The following is a 17,713-nucleotide window of genomic DNA, read 5'->3' as shown; positions in this document are numbered from 1 at the left end:
AAAGAAAGAAGAACCGTGATGGAGACGTCTGGGGAGGCAGATAGTTTGGGAGGCGAAGACATGAAAACGTCTGTTAAGGTCGCAAGGCCGGTAGAAGCTCGTTGACAACGTCGATCTCTTCCTCACCTCGGACAATCAGGTCACACACACTGCCATCCAAAAGTCGAAAAGAAAAAGAAAATTTCGCTGGTATTGCCAAGAACGTCAGAAACATGCGTGCGAGGATGAAAGAAGAAATCCCCAATTAGATGGATGGAAGAAAACGGACAGTGGGTTAAAAGAGAAAACAAGGTTGTCCCTCGTGGGAAATCGTACGTTGGGGCGCGTTTTCCCGCGTAAACCACGTTTGCGGAAATGTGGTTTCGAGGAAAACCTATTTACCGTGTTTGGGCGTTCCTCCGGATGTCCTCTTTTGACAGGTGTCAGGCGGATTAAAGTTGCCTGCCACATTAAAACAGCGGTGTCGAGCAAAGACGTGGCTGTGGCTTAGTGGGCTTGGGATGTCATTGAAGTGTCATGTGGCTATTCACGGTGGAAGCGAGATGTGAAAGCAGATGTTGTTGATTTGGACGATACTTTTTGATTGTTCTCAAAGCAATCCTTGCCCGAAAAGTGTTTTGAAATCAAGTTCATTAAAATACATGGCTCGTCATATAGGCATGGTTGCCAGATTCATACGGGAGAATATTGGTAAGTGTTTGCCCGTGGTGGTAGACACTTAACAAAGGAGGGATATCGAAGAGAAAGGATGAAGGAAAAGAAAACGGCTCCTGCAAACCGCTGCTCCCACTTCTCGCGTGATCATGGACGAGCAAGCACAACAAGAAAAAGAGATGCCGGATTCGAGTTGAAGGAAAAAGGGAACGAGTAAGAAGAGAAGAAAAGAAAAGAGTCATAAAGTCGTGAACAAGGAAGCAAGAAAAGAAATCGGAAGCCTCCTCCACCCAACCATGCGCCTTAGACTTTCCCGGCGAGGTAGAGGATGTTTTCCCTGACTGCATCCGTCAGGTCCCCTTGTCCGGTGTACACGTAGGCCACCGTGCGGTCCCAGACCTCGGGATAAGGCAGTGGCAGATCGATAACGTCGCCAGCTGTAATGTGGCCGGAGACAATGAGAGCAGCCAACACCGGCAGAGAGGATCGGGCGTATTGGAGATCTGCGGGTGGGTTGGGGTTAGCTTGGTGTGCTTGTTCCTTTCTTTCTGTAAGAAGGTTCGCGCCTCGGGAAGGAGACCGCCGGCTTTGGAGGCTACGGCCTAAAAAGGGCTGACCGCAAACGTCGCAGCATGGGAAAAAATGTTGGATGTGATAAAATTGGAGTGAGACATTTGGGAAGGGGGTGTACACTTACGAATTGGCATGGTGGATGCGCCACGCGACGGGGCTCGCGAGTCTGCGCGGCTGTAAGGGAGAGAAGAGCCATGCGCGGCACTGCTTGATCTTCGGCGTGCCATGGCCGGCCGGGGAGACCTTTGCGGCGGGGAGCCCGCGAGGGACGGGCGGCGGCGGGAATCTGATGCCGGGGGAGTGTTTGGGAGCGGGTCTGCCACCGTGGAACGCAACTGCTCGATGTCGAAGGTGCGCTGGATCAGGAACGGTTTGCGTTCCAGGGCACGGGGACGCACACGAGCGCGGATTGCGGTCTGGTTGGAGGGGATTGTGGGCGTCGTTGGCATGCGGGTGGGAGAGGAGTCGCCAGCAGATGCATCTGAGTTTGTGGATGCGTTAGAGTCGCGGCGGAGGGATACGGCGTTGACGAAGACATCTGAGGTCTTTGCATCACCGAGGTAGACATGTCCCCAGGCGCGAAGTTGCTCGAGTTGATGGCGCTTGTCCGCATCCTTGGATCTTGGGAGATAACCTGCATTCGGGACAGACTGGCGGCGCTTGGCCTCCTCTCCCAGGCCAGCGAGGAGCATGGAGCGGTTCTCAGCGGCGAGCGTCTGGCGGCGGTTGCCTGCGACTGGCGGTGACCGAGGGGAAGGCGGGGGAGGAGGTCGGCGGGGGCTCATTTGAGCGGCCGAGTACCGTCTTCCATCAACGGAGTGCTCGGCGAGGGGAGAAAGCGGTGATGGGCGATGAGCGGTCTTCCTTGGGCTGAGGTCGAGGCGCAGTGCTGTACGAGGTTTCTGGCCACCAAGGCGGTCGACCATGGCCCGTTCATGTTGTCTCATGGAGCCATCATTGGAGGGGAATACCGGAGTAGGCAAGCTCTTGGGAGAGCGGTCCGATGAGCTGAAGTATGAGGCGGATGCAGAACGGCCCGAAGAGGAGCGAGGAAAGCCACCCAGATTGTATTGAGAAGTCCATAGCGGATGGAGGCTAGGGCGGTTATCAATGGGAGTAGCCATGATAATTGTCGTGGTGATGATGAATGCTTGGTGTTGATGATGAATGCTGAGTACTGAATAACCGCACAGGCTTCTTCTGTTTGATGCCAGGTAGGGCAGAGGGTTAAATCAATTTGGTGGTAACAATGAATGGACCCAAAGATCGGAATGTGCAACCGGTTGATAGGGCGATGGTGGAAGCGAGAGTCTATAGCCCGGTAAGGATTATCAAGGGAGACCGGCTTTCTTATGTCTGAGAGAGAGGGACGTCTGAGGGGGTAAATATCTAGACCGATCGTCGATCACCTTTCTGGTCTTGTATATCCGTCCGTCTTTCTTTCCCGCGCGCCAGACAGTACGGAGAGGGTAAAAAAGAATTTCCTACGCCAACTGCCGGGGACGGGAAATGAAAGGATTGGTAAGGCCTCTCTATCAAAGGACCTTGGAGGGCTGCAGCCTTGATACGAAGCAAGAGAGACATACTGACAGAGACTGAGGAGCAGAGGGCGTGTAAAGAGAACGGCTCAAAGGCCAAAGCTCCCGGCCGCAAGTCGCTCTGTCACTGCCACACCTCTTTTCTTGCCGGGATGGGGCTTTGGCAGGTCGGTGGGCGTCAGTGGAGTGGAAATCGCAGGATGCAGTCGTCAACTCTCAGGCGACAATGGGCGGTTGCGGACGACAACCTTGACCATGTTGCCGCACGCGAGAACAAAGGACAGCAGCTAGCGGCGTGTGGGTTGTCGTAGCAAACCCAAGGGTGTGTAAAAAAGGACCCAACATGGACGGGCTTGGGAGGGGCTTGTCAACTTGGGATTTTCTGCAGATGGGACTGGGTATTGCAGGGCAGAGAACAAAGAAAGTGTGGCTTGTCTGGGCCCTCATTCGTCATGTTTCTGGCAGAGTGCTTCCTCGTCTATCGTGTTGGAAATGGAATGGGCTTCACCTACTCTTCAACCCTGAGGGAAAGAGAGATGAAGGCTTTCCCTTTTCATTCTTCTGGCTTGGGCTCTGGACTTTTGATGCAGGCGCACGGCGCGGTAGTTCCTTCTTTTTCCTTCTTTGCGTTGACCTCTTTCGCTGCGTCCGGGGTTCGGCAGCAACTGATGACAGGGAAGAGAGAAAGAGAGAGATTGATTTTGACAGGCGCCCATCACGGCCAACCGCAACCTTGTTGAAGCTGGCGGGGTGCACTTGCACCTGCCCCTGCCACTGGCGCTAGAAGTTGGCGTGGCTGTATCCGAATCCGTCAGGTCAGCTGTAGCTGCATCTCCATCTCCATTTCCATGCTCGTGATGCTGTCTTCAGTTGCCGCAGTGCGGCCGATGGTGTGCGAGAAGAGACAGATACACCGAGAGACAGAGAAAGCAGACGATGAGTGAGAGAAAGAGAGAGGAAGTGTGTGTGGAGGCGGGACGGGACAGAGACCAACAACGGCGCTGGCTCACCAAAGTCTCAATTGTCTGAGTCACAGTGTGGTAATGTCTCGGCTGGGTTCGTCCAAGATGGCGAAAAAAGGGAAAACGGCCATCCTAATCGTCTTGTCAGGCAGGCAGCAATGGCAATGGACAAAAAGCTGTGATGAACCGAGCACCCGAGCAAACCGGCCCGGGGCTGGGCTGGATGGAGTTGAGAGGAGACGTGGAGCGGGATGAGACACCAAGTAGGAAATGCTCCCGTCGAGTGCAGGTGACGTATTTGCCTCGCGGGCAGTTTGGAGTGCTGCGTGGCCGTGATGTCGATCTCTTGCAAGAGGAGGAGGTCAGGACACCCAAGACACTAACCCCGGGACGGTGGGAAAGCTTCCTTTGACCGGCGGAGGAAACACGGAGGTGGGAAGAGCTTCAGCGTCAGGTAAGGCTTTCTGGGGCCCCCGTGCCTCCGAAGCCATTCCGGAGCGGACCCGTACGATGCCTCAATTTGGAGCTCCTGATTGGGCAGAGAGGATTGAATGGGCAGGTTCCTGCTGCACTTTGGAGGGGGGGGACCCTGGAATTGCGTCTGTCACCTGAAGGTCGGGAGCTTGGACCACCCTCGCGCAACCCACGCAATGAGGTGTCGTTCGTTGGTTGTTCTTTTCGGCCGCAATTTTGGAGACGTTGCAAGTCGGGATTGACACATCGCCAACTCTGTCCAAAGGTCCCACGGCCTCCTTTACCCGTTCATTTGCGCGTGTGTCAAAGCAGACACATCTACAGAAATGGTATCGGGCTTGCAGACGTCTTTTTGAAAAATCAGGCCCCTCCTTGGTCCTCCCTCCATCCACCGGACACACCCCGTCCCTAATTCTTTCGACCCCCATCCGTCGATCGCAAACATGTCTGCCGCAACGGCCGAAAGCTACAAGAAGCTCAAGGAGGACTTTGTCTCCAACCTCTCCGGCGGACCCCCCAGCGAAATCAACTACGTGACAGCCGTCGCACCCGTGCGTGTTTCCCCCTCCAAATCCCTCCCCCCTCCCCCCNAAACCCCCCCCCCCCCCCCCCCCCCCCTTCAATACGGCGCGCATGCACCAAAGGAACAAAGCAGAAAGCTAACCTGGCACAACTCCAGGTCGCAGTCCTCCTCTGGTCCGTCCTCCAGTCCCGACAATCCTTCTTCAAACCTTACACACCGCTCGCCGGCGTAGTCGATTACCTCCTCAACGTCACCGCCATCCTTCTCTCGACAACCCTCTACGCTTCCTCCCCCCTGCTCCTCAACCTCCTCCTCCTCGCCCCAGCCGTTGTCGTCTATGCCTTCCCGCCAAATACCCGCCGCAAGAAGCCCGTCGTCCCTCCCAATGCAAAGTCCAAAGCTGACGCCCAGGGCCCGCTCCCTCCCCTCTCCGTCAAGCCCTTCCTGACGCACTACCGCGGGAGCATGATGGTCGTCACCTGCATCGCCATCCTCGCCGTCGACTTCCGCCTCTTCCCCCGCCGCTTCGCCAAGATCGAGACGTGGGGCACGTCCCTGATGGATATGGGCGTCGGCTCCTTCGTTTACAGCGCCGGCGTCATCGCCGCCCGTCCCGTCCTCAAGGAACGCGCCGAGGGCCGCTCGACGCCGTTGGCCACGCGCCTGGCCGCCTCGATGCGCCACTCCCTGCCCCTGCTCGTCCTGGGCGTCATCCGTCTGCTCAGCGTCAAGGGGCTGGACTACGCCGAGCACGTCACTGAGTACGGCGTCCACTGGAACTTCTTCTTCACCCTCGGCCTGCTCCCGCCCTTCGTCGCCATCTTCCAGTCCGCGCTGAAGATCGTGCCGAGCTACGCCGCCCTGGCCGTCATTCTCGGTGGGCTGTACCAGGTCGTGCTCGAGAGCACGAGCTTGAAGGCGTTCATCCTCACAGCGCCGAGGACGAACCTGATCTCTAAGAACCGCGAGGGCATCTTCAGCTTCATCGGATACCTGGCCATCTTCCTCGCTGGACAGGACACGGGCATGTATATCCTGCCGAGGAGCGTCAACCCGAAGAGCGACTCAACGCCGGCGACGCAACGCAAGACCCTCCTCATGATGATGGCCATCTGGTCGGCCGTATGGACGGGTCTATACTTCCTGAGCACCAGCTACAGCTACGGCGACGGACTCAGCGTGTCGCGCCGCATGGCAAACCTGCCGTACATCCTCTGGACGGCGGCGTTCAACTCGACCCAGATCCTTGCGTACTGCATCGTCGACACCGTCTTCTTCCCCTCCTTCTACAACGCGACGGACGCAAAGTCTGAAAGGGAGGCTTACGAGACGGCCACGAGCAGAGTGTTCCGTGCCTACAACCGCAATGGTCTCTTTTTGTTCCTGATCGCCAACCTCTTGACTGGCTTGGTCAACATGACGGTGCCCACGTTAGACGTCGGCCCGCCCGCTACCATGGGCATTTTGATGGCGTACAGCGGATCCCTGACTGCTCTCGCCTTGGCTCTTGACGCGTACAACATCAACATCAAACTGTAGGGACTTGAGGCCGGCTGTATATGTGTATATGAATGTGTAGATATGGCATGAGCAGATACCAATTGAAGCTTACTGGAAATCGTTCGCACTTGTGACGTCCTGACGGCGGGGACATGGCTTCTTCCGTGACAGTATCTTGCACCGACGTGCCAGCGACATTGAAGACGATAACGGGCAGAGACGACGGCACATGCTTCTGCAAGTAGTGAAGCACCATCCCAATATCCGGCCATCCTCGAACATGGCCTGATGCGCCCACGAACTTGGTACGTCCGCAGCCCTCGGGAGGAGACGGCGCAGGCATCCCAGTTGACGGGAGGAACGCTCCTTCGTCGTTCCAATGAACCCGCCCAGCAGCCCCGGCGAATCCGAGGTGACGGGTTACTGAAACGGAGCCGTCGGAAACCTACCTACGGCAACGACAGACAGACGACAACCGCTTCCGCCCCATCTCACAAAGCCTGGACGTACGTGCTCTTTCCCGAGACCGTCCAACACGAGGGTCGTTTCGGTTTGCATTGGGAAATCGCGAATAGCCCTGGAAAATCGCAAACTTGCCCGGGCGATATCTCCCCTCCGTCTGGTCCGAGCAGAAAGTCATCTCTTTCAACGTCCTGGCCCAGCCCAGCCCCCCACTTGCATGAACGTCTTCTTTGGAAACGGCCGCTCGGCCCTCTTCCCTCGAACCAAACCACCCCGCTGGGTTTGGAATCATTCTAGAAGAAAATTCAGAGGCGAGTGGGTGACGAGGATGAGATTGGCCTGGTTCTCGGTTCACCAGTAAGTTAGTCACGTCTTCCCCCCCTCCTTCCCGTCTGTCGGAGACCCCGTTAGCCGTTTGGCATCTCGCATGTTAGCGCTTTATAGCAGAGATGCAATGTGATTGCGTGTTCTCCGTGAGTTGGCAATGGACGGCGGACGCTATTTCCCCGAAGAACAATACTCAACTAGACGTTAGCGAGAAGGCCGGGATCGTCCCTGGGAATGGCTCTGAGTTGGACGGTCTCCAGTTTTTGAAGTTGGCGATGAGCGGGGTCAGGACGCGTCGCGTTTTTCCCGCGATGTTATGGGACTCCGTCTAAGTGGGATCGTCGATGAGGGATTCTGAGATGGAGCAGCATGAACATGGCACATTTTTTTGGTGCCTTGCAAGGCGTGTGGAGTTGTAAATCACCACTCCGAACCCTGATGCTCTCTGATAGTGAAATGTTACCGCCTGAACGGTTGACACCCAACGGGCTGTCTGAACGAAGCTGGTAGGCGGCGTATGATGTCACTAGCCACACGTACTTGGGGCCAAGTGCCGTGTATGGCTGGGTTTACCCGGAGACTTTCTGGATGGGGCAGTTGGCTTGTCTCCATCAATGGCCCAACTGGGCAGCCAAATGATGGTAAGCGTTAGCCCGATGGATGGTGACAGCCGGAATGGCCTGGCCGAGGCATTGAACGAGCTCAAGACGCTATGTCAAATAAACCCCAGCCGCATGTTTCTCGAGACCTGGCTCAGAATCTTAAGAGCCCCATGTACAGCCATGGATGAAGACCATGGCTGAAAGTCTCCAGAGCAGATCAAAGAGAGGGTCTCGTTGCTCTATTCGCACTGGAGACGAATCAAACTTGATTCCATGGACAGCTTGATTTGAAGCCTTGCGCCGGAGCCGGCAGACCCCTGGTGTGAGCCGTGCGCCTCATCTCCGACATCAATGCTTGCTTGCCAGACTTCGTGGCCCAACTGGCAAATGACAGCGAAGAAGATGAGCCCTAAATCATCTGGATGTCCCCTTTGCGCCTGGTCGACGGTTTGTTGGCTCATGCACGCCGAGACGCGTCGTAGAACCTTTTTCTTTCCACGCGTCAGCCGGTCCCGGTGGAAGAAGCAATGGCGCCATTCGTTTGCCGTGTGTCCCTGTATTGTGCAAAATTCGGCATAAACACCGAGATAATTCTAAGCTGTCCTCGGAAGATATCATGTCTTACATAAGACGAGAGCCAGTCCAAGACACAGTTTAGCCGCTTTTGATTGCTGTGTTTCCTTCCAGGATCTGCGGATTCGAGACAAGCGAATATTAAGGTGCGACGGAGCCCGATGGGACCTGCACAACGGGAGCTCGTCCGTGAGGGTGGGCGTATAGGTACGTATCGGGTACGAGGCATCGAATTGCGCGTTGCAAGGGAGAGACAGCCACAGAGAAGGCTGGAAAGATGTCAAGATACCGAGATCTGGGCATGCGAGGTGCTGATGGTATGTGGGAGGAGCGAGGTGTACATTTGATACGTGCGTACCATGCTATGCCATGCCTTTTGCTGACGGGAGACGGCTGAGTGGGCCATCCGGAGTAATAAGACGATAGAGGCACCTTCATTATGGTGAAGGATATTGCATCAAGGTTAGACAACTCTGCGTATAATCGAACAACGCCTCGTCAATCCGACCCGTGTTATGGCGCGCATGAGGTAACAAATCGCAGACAAGACGGGCGCAGCCACGGTGGCATCGAGATGGATGTGTGGAGGCCAGAGACGCTGAAGGAAATGCGACATGCGCAAACATGTGCGGTCCGTCGTTCGAAGGCGAGAGGAAGGTCGGCCGTCCGGTCTCGCAAACATTGATGGTCAGCCAGTCAGACTTTTGTACGTTAATTTGGAGAAATGCGTCCTGCCATGTTGATGCAAGGAACCTCGCTGCTGCCTCAATGTCGTCCACTGGCAGTCGTCTGCAACTATGCGATTGCAAACAGGACAATCCTGCCTGGGCAGAGCTATGTAATCACGTAGTGAGGTGATGGGCAGGGGTTACTGAAGGTGTGCGTCGCAGGATGGCGGGCTGTTTTCCCATGTGTTTGACTTCAATGACTTGACGGGCCACACCGCACCACTGGCAGTCAACGAGCGACTGAGAAGAGACGGGATGGCATCGGACGAAATGCAAATGTTGCGGGCGGCGAGGAGCGCTGACTGACTCTGACACCGCTGCAGCACTGTTGCGCTGGTTGCTTGTATGGATTATGATGACAACCGAGAATGACAAGACCCCCTGAACCATGTCTTGACCCCTGTCCTAGCAGCTTGGATGCCCAGCCCAGCAACAGGGATGGCCAGAGTTTCGTTTGACAGAGGTCCGCAGGAGTCCTAGTTACAAAGGTATCCGTCAGTTCAATCGCGATACGACTCTGCAGCGTCTGCATCTGCTGTGCATGAGAAGAGAGATATATTCACAATGCAAGTCAACAGTCGAAGGTGGGATTGAGAGGCCAGATTGGCCACCCACGGCGGTCACGAATCGTGGAAAGCCGCATCTCGTGGTCCTTGAAGAGGCAGGCGCGTTCGGCAATATGCATGGCCTCTCATCTCAGGTACAGGGTATGCTGCACTGCACGGCGCATGTGGTCTTGGGATGATGCGAGCACTGAGCAGGTAGACCACATACTGCCAAGATGGCTCACAGGATGCGTTTTTCGTTGCCTCTTCTTCCAGAGGAGCCACGGAGCCTCATATCGGGAGGAACAAGATTTGAAGATGGGGACAGAGCAACGGGGCGGACGGACGCGCGGGCAGATGGGCTGCATGATCCGCGGCTACCCTTGCTGGAAGGGCCATCCCATCTCAAATATGTGGCATGGATTGAGGCGGGCATGAAGTTGGATCCCGCCGTCGCCTGTTAGTTGGGAGCTCTCGGGCTTCTCGAACGATGTGGAGGCGCCGTCGAGGCTTGATGCCAGTTTGCGTTGACCGACTTTGAAATATCCAAGATGAGAATGTGATGCCTGGCCCGTGGGGTTGCTGCAGATTGAGGCCCTCGGAGAAGCGGTGCCTGGATAATTGGCAGGTTCGAAGAGGTTGTGGTGACGTCTTGAGGCCGGATCCCGACGATATGGAGAAGCTACAAAGTCTAGAGTGATGGACTCAGATTGGGTTGTGTCGTGGAGATGGTGGAACGTGTGTGGTGTCTGTGAGATGTGGGATCATGGGATGAGGTGACAGAAATTTCATAGAAAAAGAAAATCCAAGATATATCGGGAAGGCTTGACTTGGGGAGGGGCATCCTCGCCCTCTTCCCCCGTTCTTTCCCTTTCCGTATTCGTACGGTACCTACTGTAGACGACTCCACGGGCAAGAACTATCACCGACCGTCTGGTCCTGTCATCCGTGAAATGTCCATGTCAGGCTGAGTTCCGGTCAATGTCGAATTCCAGCTGCTCCCTTCACAAAGACCCAATCTCGAGTCGAGGCCGCAGCCAAGACTTGCAATATCGGCGTCAAATATCAGTGCTAGCGTTCGCATCAACACCACCACCAGCCACATCCACGTTTCGGCTGTCGTGCAACCCACATTTGGTCTCACATGGTGGTGGTGGTGGTGGCTGCTAGTACCTTACGGCTAAAAGGATACGACTCAGAAGTAGGATAGCTTCGACTTACATCGGGAAGCCTGCGAAGTACACGCAGAGAAAGATGCGTGGGCTGAGACCTCACCTAAGACAGCCCGCGTCGAAAAAGACTCGACAATTCCTACCCCGAATGGGAAGACGTGCCTGTTGTCCGAATCATTGTTCGAATAGTTTATACTGCGCGCCGACTGCCATTTCAGCATTGCCTGTGATCCGCCCTCTTCTCCAGCAGCTAGGCAGCCAGGTACGGAAGGGCACATCCATCCATTCCATCCATCCCGGCTGCCGCTGCCGCTGCATTGACGGTCATAATTAATACTCTCGGGCCAGCAATCCAGTCCAATCCAATCCAACCCAAGCCCAAGAGAGAAAAGCAACGACGAATTGCCCACCCATCTTCCATTCATCCAGCCTGCGCGTGGTGGTGCTTGGACGGCCATGGGTGCCATAATTTAACGAGACGACATCTCCTCATTTTCGATTGTCAGCCTGAGCGGCCCCAAACACCACCGCCAAACAACCTCACTTGAGGCGGATGATACCGACGATACGGGCAGAAAGAGCTTCGGTGCAGATAGTCAATCAACCTTCAGCTCAGCTCGATCCTACCTCGACGTCAGAAGGTTGCTCTCGATCCGGATACCCTGCCGAAACGACGTCCAACACGACACAACAACCGCGAGCGCAACCCCGTTACCCCGTCCGGGCTGCTTCAGAAGCTCAGCCATCATCTGCACTTCTCCTTCCTCTTGCATACCGCTGCAGCAGGACAGCAGCAGTCGACAAGTCAGTCGCAGTCGCATGAGCGGCCTTCGTATGTGCAGAGGCAACTAGCTACCTAGTCGCAGCATTAGCGGGTTTGGGTGTGTATCTGGTACCTGCATCAGCTCCTAGGTGCATGTACCGCACCTGCTGGCTTTTTCCCGCTTTTCCCCCTGAGGCCCACGCACATCTCCGCCTTCACTTTCCTGGGCGGTACTTGCATTGCGCACCACCCCTGCAGGTACACGATACCCTGGAAGCCACTCTTGAATCCGCGCTCTCTCTTCCCAGCCAGGTCAACCAGGGCAGCCAGCTCGTCTCCAATCTCGCTGCCGTTCTGCTTGCTTGCTCTCTGCTCCTCCCGCCCTCGATTCGTACGGCGGATACCCAGCAGCAAGAGACTGGAGTGCACCGCATCGTACCAGCACCAGCACCAGCAGCCCGCAGTTCCAAGTTCCTCGTCGCGCTTCGCGCTACGCTGCTGTTCCAAATATCGGGCGCCCTGCAACCGGCACGCCCCCAAGGTCTCATCTCGTCAATTTTACTCCAACGAGCACGACGGGAGTCTGACCGTTCGCTGGCTCTCCTCCCTCGCAGTCCAGTCTCCCCTCGTCCAAGCCAAGACAAGGCCCATTCCCACTTCCACCAGCGCCCTTGCCAGCGCCAGCGCCAGTCCTTCTCTTATTCTAGTTTGGTCTCTGATCCCTCTGGTCTGGTCTGTCCCGCGCCGTCGCCGCCGCCGACACCACTCCTCCACACCTTTCCCTCCTACCGCCTCGCTTCAGGTCGGGCCGCACTCAACTCACCTCATCCCACCACCACCTGCGTACGGTGCAGACAATACCTTACAACACGCAGTGCACCTTCGTTGCTGTTGTCGTTGTCAGCGTCTCGTCTCGTCTTGTTTTTCCGACCGACGATCCAACCTCGCCCCGATAGTCTGCCGCTAGCCTCGACCTTGCGAAGGCGACGAAGCGCACCATCGACAGCTTCGACATTCAACCAAAAGTCAACTCCAGGAATTGGGCCCGCGCGCCCATACCGCTGCTGTCTTGCCTGGTATCGTTCCAACTCCTCAAGAGCTCCAAAGTCAAGTCAGGCGACCTCAATTGGCCAACAATAGGGGTTTATCAACAACAACGTTGGATTGCCCGCCGCCAAATTCCAGCCTGCGCTCTCCCTCAATCAAACTACACCACCACCAACACCACAGACAACACCACAGCTTTGGCTGTCTTTCACTCGCTCCCTCCTCCCACTGTCTGCAGCAGCCCCGTGTGGTCTCAGACGGTGTCAAGACACACACAAGAGGGATAGGCTCAAAGCCCGCACTGCTGCTCACAACAACAAAGTGTGTGCGTGCGTGAGATCGCCCCCCCTTGTCGCGCCTTTTTTGTGTGTTGCGGTGTTGACTCGACCTACCACAGACGGTCGCCGCAGACAATTCGTCCTGGTTGAGCTGCAGTAAACAACAAATCGGCAGCCCTGGTCCAGAAAAAAGCCCCCTCCCAAAGCGATACCCTTACACTCGCGCCATGAAATAGCCAGAGCCAGAGCCCGATTCATTGGTACAGCAGACAGACAACGCAGCCCAAGGTCCATAATACCTCCAATCGGACTCGACCATCTCATCCCAATTCTGGCCGACTTAATTCCTGCAGCTCATTAATTCCTGCGTCCTGAAACCTGCTGCCAGACCGCCGCAGAGAACTTCAATTACTCACTCTCCTCGCTCGCTACTCAATCCTGCCCGCCCAGGCGACCATTTTCTCTCCCTTGGCTCCTTCGGCGCACCAACATCGCAGACCAACTGGTTAGCGATAGCCGCGAAACAAAACACGCCAAAATAGAACGGCTGCTCAGTCGAACTCTATTTTCCTCCGCGCCTGCGTTTTCAACGTCACAGAAGCATGTCCTCGGCCACCCTGCAGCCTGCCCATCAAACACCAGCTTTGGCATCACCGCCTCTAGTCGCAGCCTCACCGAATAGCCGCCCCTACACGTCGAACCATTCCTCTCCAACCCGCGAGGCGTACAATGCGAATCTGAAGACCACGACTTCCTCTCCTGCATCTTCACACCGCCCCTCAGGACGACCGAGCGGAACCGGCGCGTCTGTAAACAGTCCGGATCCAGTCTCGCCCATGACGTCCCGAGCTGGCCCCGCCAGTCCCGTCGCCGTCGCGCCTTCCTCCCCAGACTACCAGTCTTCATCCTCCGAACGACGAAAAAACATGCCGCCCGTCGCCCCCCCTCGAACGTCTTCGACGAACTACACGGGCACCTCCAACAGCGCCTCCTCGAAAAGACGCGATCACGCAGCCGATAAGGCTGCCTCTTCCCCACGACGTGCCCAACCTGACGGCACCAACGGCAATGCCGACTACTCTTATTCAGACGACGCTGCTGCCTCTCGCAGCAGAAGATCACACCAGCAAATGGCTCCAGACTCCCCTCACCGCTCCAGCGGTCGCCCGGGAAGCCAGCCGACGGTAATCCCTGTACGATCCCATGCGGCCCCGCAGTCGACCGCGTCTCCCAAGCAGCCTATCCGTGAGGGAAGCGATGTCCTGAACAGAATGGTTGTTTCTCAACCCGAAGTAGATGTCGCCCGCGAGAAGGAGCGGTTGGCGGAAGCTCAGCCTCAGCGCGTCGGCTCCTCCCACGACGACGCCGTGCCACCTCCAATTGGCATGTCCGAACACGACGATGGCAGACGAGGAGGCAGAAGTCGACACGACCACTCTGGAAAACGCGACAAAGTTGTCAGATTTGGTGACTACATTCTCGGAAACACCATTGGGGAGGGTGAGTTCGGAAAGGTCAAGCTCGGATGGAAGCAGGACGGTGGTGTTCAAGTGAGTTTATTGATCCGATGGTGATACCCACCACAAACTAATTTTACGGGTATAGGTCGCTATCAAGCTGATCAAGCGAGACAGCGTTGGCAACAACCCCTCCAGATTGGCCAAGATCTACCGCGAAATTGCCATTCTGAGAGGCATCTCTCACCCCAATATTGTTCGCCTGCACGAAATGGTGGAGACAGAAAGACACATTGGTATCATTCTCGAATACGCATCTGGTGGTGAGCTCTTCGACTACATCCTCAACCACCGCTACCTGAAGGACAATGCGGCACGTCGACTGTTCGCCCAGCTCGTTTCTGGTGTGGGCTATTTGCACAAGAAGGGTATCGTTCACCGAGATCTCAAGTTGGAAAACCTGCTTTTGGACCGTAACCGCAACATCATCATTACCGACTTCGGCTTCGCAAACACCTTCGATGCCGAGGAAGAGCTTTCCGAAGAGGAAGAACTGAACCTTGGTGATCGTGAATTCGTCAAAAAGTTGGGACTTGATAGGATCAAAACCAACGGCACAAGGAAGGGCGATCTGATGCAAACGAGTTGCGGCAGTCCTTGCTACGCTGCACCCGAGCTCGTTGTTAGTGACTCGCTTTACACCGGTCGAAAAGTTGACGTGTGGAGTTGCGGTGTAATCTTGGTGAGTACAGCTACTCTGGTGATACAGACGTGCTCGAAGCTGACAAGAACTTAGTACGCGATGTTGGCAGGCTATCTTCCCTTCGACGATGATCCGGCGAACCCTGAGGGCGACAACATCAATCTCCTGTACAAATATATTGTCAACACTCCTCTCACATTCCCCGAATACGTTACCCCCCACGCGCGCGACCTCCTCCGCCGAATCCTTGTCCCCAACCCCAGGAAACGTGCCGATCTCTTCGAGGTTGCCCGGCACAGTTGGCTGAGCGAGTATGCCCACGTCGTGGAGTTCATTACGAGTAGCACCACGACGCCTACTCAGATTCAAAATACAACAGTGCCTTCCGAGGAGCAGGAGGCATCCGGTCTTGCTCGCAGCGCTTCTGTGCGCGAGTCGTCCAAGACGAAGGCCAATACGCCCACATCTGTGGGAGGTCTCGCCAGCAAGCATGCGAAGATCGACGCCGATGCGGAGGCAGCCGCTATTGCCAAGCAACAAAGGGACAACAAGCGCCGTACTGTACAGGTTGAATATGTTGCGCCGACGACGCAGACGCAAAGAGGAGAGTACGCAACCGGAAGTAAATCGCGGGCGCGTTCAAACAGCCAGGGCCCCGTCGAAGTAGCCGAGGAGCCGGTTGCTGCAGAGAAGCCGCTGCCGAGAGACCCTCCCGTATCAAGAGACTCGTACAGGTCCAGCAGACAAGGCACAAGACCGCCAAGTGCTCACCGGAACACGGCTGCGCCGCCGCCGACAAGACCGACCCGCGATACTCGTGCAACCTCCGACAATGCGTTCGTATCATCAGTCTCAAACCCACCGCCCACGGCGAGACCTCAGACAGGAGGCTCAATGGCATCAGGCTCCATGGGACTGGGAGCCGGTGCCCGAGGATCGTACGGCCAACCTATTCCCCCGGCCGTCGCAGGTACTAATGCTCAAGGAAGGATCCAACAACCGAACTCCCAGGACCCGCAAGCCATGGGACGACCCAGCGTCGCCGTCCCCGCCAAATTCGCCAAAGTCGCCGGTTTCCCCGAACAGCAGCAACCCCCGCAGAGCCAGACACCGTCTCAATCGAGCGACGGCAGAAGCCACGGCCACAAGCGATCCAACACTATTGGTGACCTTGGATCGAAGTTGCTGGGTCGAAACGGGTCCATTTTCGGTGGTAAGAACCGCAGCAAACGGCCCGATTCGCAGAGCGCAAACCGGAAGTATCCTCCAGTCAGCATGCCTAACAACATGCCGCTCGAGGGTCAACCCCGTCCTTCGATCGACTCCAGGGCGTCCCGGCGGTCCTTCTCACTGGGTCTCGGCAAGAAGCGAAGCGGTAGCATCGCAGATTCGCAAACTTCTCGCGAGAAGCCAAACAGGCGGTTTTCACTCATTCCTCAGTCATTCTCGTTGAAGGCCATCGGGCTTGGCAGGGATTATGACCACCACCCACCACCGTCCGAGCCTCAGTCTCAACCCGACTTGCCTATCCAAGATCCCCCTGAGGTCGACGAGCATGGCAGGTATGTGGATCAGCGGGGCCAACCTCGTGGTTACGATGGAGGATACGACCAAGGCTATCGCCAACCTGGGTCCAACTCAGCACCGCAACTCCAACGTCAAGGCTGGCAGGAGCAGCAGGGCCAGGATCAATACATGGGCCCGATCGGTCAACCAAGCGCGGTGCCCGGCCACATGCAGCATGGCGCCACATTGAACACTGGATCCGAATCATCCTTTGAGAATCCTCAATCACGAAGACGGTCAGGAATTCCGCAGCCAACTGGTGGCTTCAGCTCTGAAGGCTACGACGGAGGCCGAGGAAACGGCCGGTCGGGCGTGCTACAGAAGAATAAGAGATTCACGGACGCCTACAACCAGGACCAATACCACGGCCACCAAGGCAGCAGCGGAGCAGCCAAGAGAGTCATGGACTTCTTCCGCCGGCGGGGCAAGGCGAGAGGCGGCGAAGAGAGATAGAGGACTCTTGATGCCCTTGATTGCACGCCATCCGCGGATTCAAGCTCGCGGCCTCTTTGCGGTGCTCGTTCATCTCAGATGAGCTTATCCCCGGCACGACGTGTTGAGCGTTGAGAAGGGGGATGCAACACCACTCACTCCTCTATTCTACAATTTCGAGGTTTTTAATGTGTGAATACCAAGCCAAGAGAATGTGGTTGGTCTCTTGGTCTCATTGTCAGATGTCCATGTTGTCTTGATCGCCTACTGCATTGCAGGCGAAACGGCATAGAAAGGTGGAAGGAGTTTTCGTTCGTGGTTCCTCACTTCGTAATAGGGAAATTTGTTATTTCTTGCGTCGATTGACGAAGGGGTCTGGGAAAGGTCTTTTTTCGGTACAGACGGATTGGTGGTTTTTCTTCCTCAGCAAAGGATCATTTGCAGTCGTTGGTTCAACTCGTCGTTTTCCTCTTAATTTGATGGCATCACAGCGACAATCCTCGATTGCTCGCTTACGGCGGCAAAGGCGTACGGGAACACAGAAGAAGAGAGCCAGAGTTGCGGTGGTCGAGTTGTCAAGCGTATTGTGTAGCGAGGTAGAAGACGGCCCAGCCTCGTTTAGTTGTTCCGTGTAGGGTTGAAGCGTATTGAGAGCTATATTGAATGGCGAATCTGGCCAGGCACTGTTTTGCGACCAAGTGAAGTCATACCGCGATCCCATTACGAGAAGCAATCACGCAGCTCAATCATTCGGAGAGTGCTCATCGCATCTAGCAAGCTGCTACTGATCAACTGATGACGGGATGACCCGCTAGATGGCTTGGCGGTGGCCAT

At 56.0% G+C, this 17,713-nt stretch overlaps 3 protein-coding genes across 3 annotated transcripts; 2 read left to right on the top strand and 1 right to left on the bottom strand.

Annotated features, from left to right (window-relative positions):
- Nucleotides 1-957: 957 nt before the first annotated feature.
- On the bottom strand, nt 958-2,351 carry GCG54_00000267 (uncharacterized protein; the record flags this gene model as incomplete). Its single annotated transcript, XM_045400408.1, has 2 exons — nt 958-1,202; nt 1,352-2,351. 2 exons carry the CDS (start codon nt 2,349-2,351, stop codon nt 958-960), a joined length of 1,245 nt encoding a protein of 414 aa, XP_045262059.1.
- Nucleotides 2,352-4,644: 2,293 nt separating this feature from the next.
- GCG54_00000266 (GPI-anchored wall transfer protein 1) lies at nt 4,645-6,263 on the top strand (the record flags this gene model as incomplete). The annotated part of the gene is made up of 2 exons (XM_045400407.1): nt 4,645-4,752; nt 4,881-6,263. 2 exons carry the CDS (start codon nt 4,645-4,647, stop codon nt 6,261-6,263), a joined length of 1,491 nt encoding a protein of 496 aa, XP_045262058.1.
- Nucleotides 6,264-13,323: 7,060 nt separating this feature from the next.
- On the top strand, nt 13,324-16,900 carry GCG54_00000265 (Serine/threonine-protein kinase KIN4; the record flags this gene model as incomplete). Its single annotated transcript, XM_045400406.1, has 3 exons — nt 13,324-14,271; nt 14,327-14,920; nt 14,975-16,900. 3 exons carry the CDS (start codon nt 13,324-13,326, stop codon nt 16,898-16,900), a joined length of 3,468 nt encoding a protein of 1,155 aa, XP_045262057.1.
- Nucleotides 16,901-17,713: the final 813 nt, after the last annotated feature.

The sequence above is a fragment of the Colletotrichum gloeosporioides genome (assembly GCF_011800055.1).
Source record: "Colletotrichum gloeosporioides strain Lc1 chromosome Unknown consensus_59, whole genome shotgun sequence".
NCBI classification, from domain to species: Eukaryota; Fungi; Ascomycota; class Sordariomycetes; order Glomerellales; family Glomerellaceae; genus Colletotrichum; species Colletotrichum gloeosporioides.
The sequence above is the reverse complement of the archived record's forward strand: the minus strand, read 5'-3'. Positions and strand labels throughout refer to the sequence as shown.